At 56.7% G+C, this 5,052-nt stretch overlaps 1 protein-coding gene across 1 annotated transcript; it reads right to left on the bottom strand.

The window, feature by feature from the left end:
• Positions 1-2,743: 2,743 nt before the first annotated feature.
• Positions 2,744-4,021, bottom strand: LOC124684444 (suppressor protein SRP40-like). Its single transcript, XM_047218754.1, has one exon. The coding sequence runs from the start codon at positions 4,019-4,021 to the stop codon at positions 2,744-2,746; it is 1,278 nt and encodes a 425-aa protein (XP_047074710.1).
• Between the last annotated feature and the right edge of the window lie 1,031 nt (positions 4,022-5,052).

Below are 5,052 nucleotides of genomic sequence, written 5' to 3'. Positions count from 1 at the left end.
GCCGATGGCGATTTGCACGACAGGAGATGTCATAGTAGCAAGCATAGGGGCCGACGGGCAGGGTGTAGGAAAGCAGGAAAGTCATTCCGTAAAGGACGCGGCCAGCCGTGGAAAAGGCGTTGCCGCGTGTGCAGAACTAAAAAGGCACCAACAGCAGCAGGCAGCAAGCAGCGAAAGAAAATGCGCGTTTGGTAACTCACATCCTTTTTAGCACACCACGGCGGGAACGGAAAACGAGTGTTTGGGTTCTCATGGGGGGGGGGGGGGGCTGTGTTGTGGCCAACACGAGTCATGAAGCATTCCCAGTGGTGTTTTTTAGGGCTAGGCCTCCGTCCAAGGAAAATCGAAAATGCAGTGCGCGTGGGAGCTTGGCGAGAGAAGGCAAAATTATAGCGGAAGATGTGAACCACCATTGCATCCTCCAATGGCCCAAACCGCCATTTCTCCCCTTTCGACACTGGCGATGGCGACGCGGATGCGGATCTACCACTCCGGTAGATACCTTCTGCTCCCGCACCATACCCTCGTCGTCCTCTCGAGGAGGAGCTCTTCTTCTTGGCCTCCAGCACCGGATCAACGTCCTCATGTGCAGCGAAGACAGAGCTTGTTCTCCTTCTTCATCGTCTGTCATAGCGGAGGTAAACGACACTGTTCTACTGGCCTAGCGGTAGATCCATTTACACACAGCTCCTTAGAGTCGATTTGGCCGTTCCTAATCATATATCGATGTGATTACCTAGCTGACACCTTGTCTAGGCCAAATGGGTTGAAACCCCCGATGGTAAGTTGTACCTAGGTGTATGTTGGATATGCATGCCGGTCTTGGATTCTACCAGCCTTCAAGAAAACAAGGTACGAACTCAACAAGTTCAGTGCAAAAAATAGACCCTAGAAATGACAAAGAGTGAGACACTCAATTCTTAGAGTAACCATCGAGATGGTTTTGTTGCTTTGAAGAATAGGTTTAAGGATCTTGAACATGAACTTTTTCATACTTACGAGTTTCAAGTCAAGTTGGTTCTTATTTGCTACATTATTCACAACTAGATCTTAGCTTGGGTGAAGATCACTACTTCCCATAAACTGTTATGCCTGGTGAAGTTGAGATTGGTCATGACGGACAATGAAACCTGGAAAAACAAGAGACTGGAGCGGGAAGAGAATAAGAAATGTGAAAAAGAAAAAGGAAAAGACATAACTTCATCATTAGAGATAAGAAGTGACTTTATATGTATGCTACCAAATATGTTGCATCGCCGATGTCATTTGGGCTTGGTTGCAGGCAACCCATCAGCAAAACCTTTTTTGTTCTTGTGATACAACTCAGATCACCAAACAAATCACAATGATTCGGAACTTGTTTGCAACGGGTTAAAAACCAATAGAGAATGCCCCACATATTCTTAAGTGTCGTTTACCTCCTTGATACCAAAGGCGCCCAAAAAGGCTGGGCGTCAGTGGCGGGCGCCACATGGGCGCGGGAGCGGGCAGGGGGGGTCCGTCAGCGCCCAACACATGGGAGCGGGAGCGGCATCGGCGACCACGTTGCCTGTCAGCGAATGACCCAGCTCTCATCAGCCCAGGCCAGGTGATGATGCCGCGGCACGGTAACGGGCAGCGCCTTTTGGTGCCATGGCTGGCGTTGCAATTTTCTTCTCTGCGCGAATATTCATTCAGAGGCCAGCACATGCGGCACAGTGCCCGGATACATAGATCCAAACCAGATCAAGCCGGCCAAGAAATGCTGGACCGGCCGGTTCACCTCTTGCGTTGGATGGACCGGCCGGGCGCCTACTGGCTACTGGCTAGCAGACTGCCACGGCTGCTGACTTCGATGCAGATAAGCACGGAAAATCAGGGGCCTGCCAGCCAGCTCCCCGTCCCTCTGCCCTAAAAATGCTGCCGCTACTACGCCCTAGGCCTCGCTAATGGAACAGTGCTACGCTAGCTCCTCCCTTTGATTAGCAATGCACTTGCAATTTGAACAATGTGGCAGCTGAAAAGGAGTCACCACTACTGTGAGCTTTTCACCTGCAACACTTGGAAAATTAAATAAATCTTACTGTATGATCATCTCTAGTGATGCGGTTGCTGATTTTGAACAATGTGACAACAGATGATGAGACAATAGAGCCACCATTTACAGTAACGGCTCATTTGGACAATGTGGTGGCTGGAAAAGAGTCACAAGCTTCAACTTTAACCTGTACTTGGGGAAAAAACGTACTCCCTCCGGTCTCTTTTAATTGACTCGGATTTAATACAACTTTACACTAAATTTAAGTCAATTAAAAAAAAACGGAGGGAGTAGTAAGTATGATCCTTTCTAGCGATGGACCTGCTGATTTGAACAATGCGACGACGGACAAGACAAGAGAGTGAACTTTCTCAACAGCACCATTGGGGAAAATCTTCATCTTCAGTTCTTGCAAATTAATTACTAACAACCAAATCAGATCAGGTGCGCTAACTCTGAAGAAGATTGGGAAGAACAAAACTCCAAATTTACAGTCAAGGAGGGGAAAAAACAAGAATAGTCAGGCGATTAGACCTTCTCCGTAGCGTCCAGCCCAAAGAACAAACGAAATCAGTTAATCATCATTGCGTCCCTAGCTAGCCTAGCTAGTAGTAGTCCCTTTCCATGCACAACACAACGAACTCGGACGACGCCGTCTTCTTCAACCCCGATCTCCTTCGCGAACGAGGCAATGCCATCAAACGGAGCTTTCCAGCAGATCAGATTTTACCCAGAATGCTTGGGCAGCTCGCCGCTCCAGCGCTGCGGCGTGGGCTTCCGGCCGAGCGTGGACGCCCGCGCCGACGACCGGGCCGCCGCCGCGGCCGAGTCCTTGTTGGCCGCGGCCTCCTTGGTCTTGTCCTTGAAGAAGCCGCCGAAGACCGGGCGCGAGCAGACCGGCACGTTGAGCACCACGGGCGCCACGCGGACGCCGGACGAGTAGGAGCGGTCCACGGCGCGGGCCATGGACCGCGACCGCGCCGCCGCGTGCAGGCTGCACGGGGAGCTGCAGCTGCGCTCGAGGCCGGTCGTCTGGAACACGATCTTGCCGGAGGAGTTCATGCGCGGGGAGTCGGCGGTGACGCAGCTGGAGGGAGGTGGTGGCGGGGGTGGGGTTGAGGGGCCCGGGCGGCGGGTGGAGGTGGAGGTGGAGTGGCGGTGCGGCACCAGGCGGAGCCGGGGCGGGTTGTTGTGGTCGGGGGCCGCGGAGTCGAGCGAGAAGCGCGGGTTGACGTTCGCGAGGTCGTCGTGGTCGTGCCCGCCGCCGGAGCTGGAGGAGGAGGAGTGCGAGAAGCGGGAGGAGGCGAGGGACAGCGACGCCTCCGAGTCGGAGCTGTCGCGGAGGAGCGGCGCCGACGCGAGATCCGACGCGGCGCCGCTGGACGCCCGCCCGCCGTTGCTCCGCTGGAGGAGGAACTTCAGTGACCTCGCCGCCGAGGAGGTCGTTGTGTTCGTCCTCCCCGGAGTCTTCGCCAATGCTGCGGATGGCGACGGAGACGGGGATGACGACGCCTTGGGGCTCTGGGCGGAGGCGGCGGCTCGCTTGAGCCCGAGCAGCTCCCGCCACCGGCTGGAGCAGCTGGGCGCCTTCGGCGAGAACACGTACTGGTCGGCGGCACCAGCCGCGGCGCCGCCGCGGATCGCCTTCATTGGCTCCGGAGTCGCCGGCATTGCCTCCAACAACCTCGGCGGTGGCGCCGCTGCGGCTGTCTCCGGCTCAGGCGCGGCAGAAGCAACTGCAGCGGCATCCTTCTGAAGCGGCAGCAGCTTACCATCGGCGAAGAGCTCGTCCGCCGGGAGCATGCTGGCGGTGCATCCACCAAAACTGAACTCGAAGTCGATGAAGTCCTTGGAGATTGCGGGCGTGGCCACGGCGGGGCGCGCGGGCGAGGAAGACGCGACCGGCGATGACTCCTCAGCGGCCGCGTCACGGCCGAACGAGGGACGACAGCCATACGTCGAGGACACGGAGGCTGGCGCGGCGGGGAGGACGGCGGAGGTCATGGCCGGCGGCGAGGTAGGCGCATCCACGGGCGGGATCACACGCTGCGGCAAGGGGAGTGTCAGCAGATCGCAGTCGCGCTCAGGCTGGAATCTTGCGGAGAGAGAGTGAGGGGAGCCGGGTAACGTGTTGTGGTAAAGGTGGTGGGTTTATATAAGCGGGCCGGCGGCACGGTGAAAAATGCGCGTTGGTGAACCGGGCCGGTTCGTGGAAGGCAGGCAGGGTCGAATGTGGCCCTTCCGGGTGCGCGCAGAGGCAGATGCAGGGCTCGTCGGGGCGCGGGTTTTAATTTGGGGGAAACGGCACCGGCCGGATCGGTACAGCTACGGGCCAGGGGAGAGACAGAGGGGCCGAGCGCGACAAACATGGGGATGTTCACTGGTTTTGGGAAGAGTAAAATACACGGTAGATCATTGAACTTATTTGTGTAGTTCGCTTTGGTCATTGTATTCAGAGAACTGACATTTACGGTCACTAAAAACGCACCACTGTGTCACATACGGTCACCCAAGACGCTAAAGCTACGTACTTACTGATGTGGCTATGTGCGACCCGTCTAGCAGCGGCTGTGTGCTGGAGCTTTTACAGTAAAGCACCTGAAGATTATTTATTTCAGTCTGCGTGCAGAACTCCTGAGACCTGAGGCGACTGCGCCATGGCATCTACCCATGCGAGGCTGTCGCGCTTTGTGGCCAACGCCGCAGCGGTGCCGCGTCTCCTGGCCTTCGCCGAGCATGCGAGAACCCACAACGCGAAAGGCTGTGCAGTTGAGTTGCCGACTATGGGCCTATGGCCGTGTGTTCATGAGGGTCGCAGCATTGATCCTCGCAATCGGATAGGCCGGGGTGCTGGCGGCGGCGCAGATCTCGTTGACGAGCCTGGTGTGCAGGGCCAGACCCGCGTGGGCGTGCCACTCGACGTGCTCACGGCCAACGCGGCAGGGTGTCTAGGAGATGCGCAGGTGCTCGGGGAGGCCTTCGGCTCACTCCATTGGATTCCTCGGAGCAGAGGAAGACGAGCACGCAGCGGAACA

The sequence above is a fragment of the Lolium rigidum genome, chromosome 1 (genome assembly GCF_022539505.1).
Source record: "Lolium rigidum isolate FL_2022 chromosome 1, APGP_CSIRO_Lrig_0.1, whole genome shotgun sequence".
NCBI lineage: Eukaryota > Viridiplantae > Streptophyta > Magnoliopsida > Poales > Poaceae > Lolium > Lolium rigidum.
The sequence above is the reverse complement of the archived record's forward strand: the minus strand, read 5'-3'. Positions and strand labels throughout refer to the sequence as shown.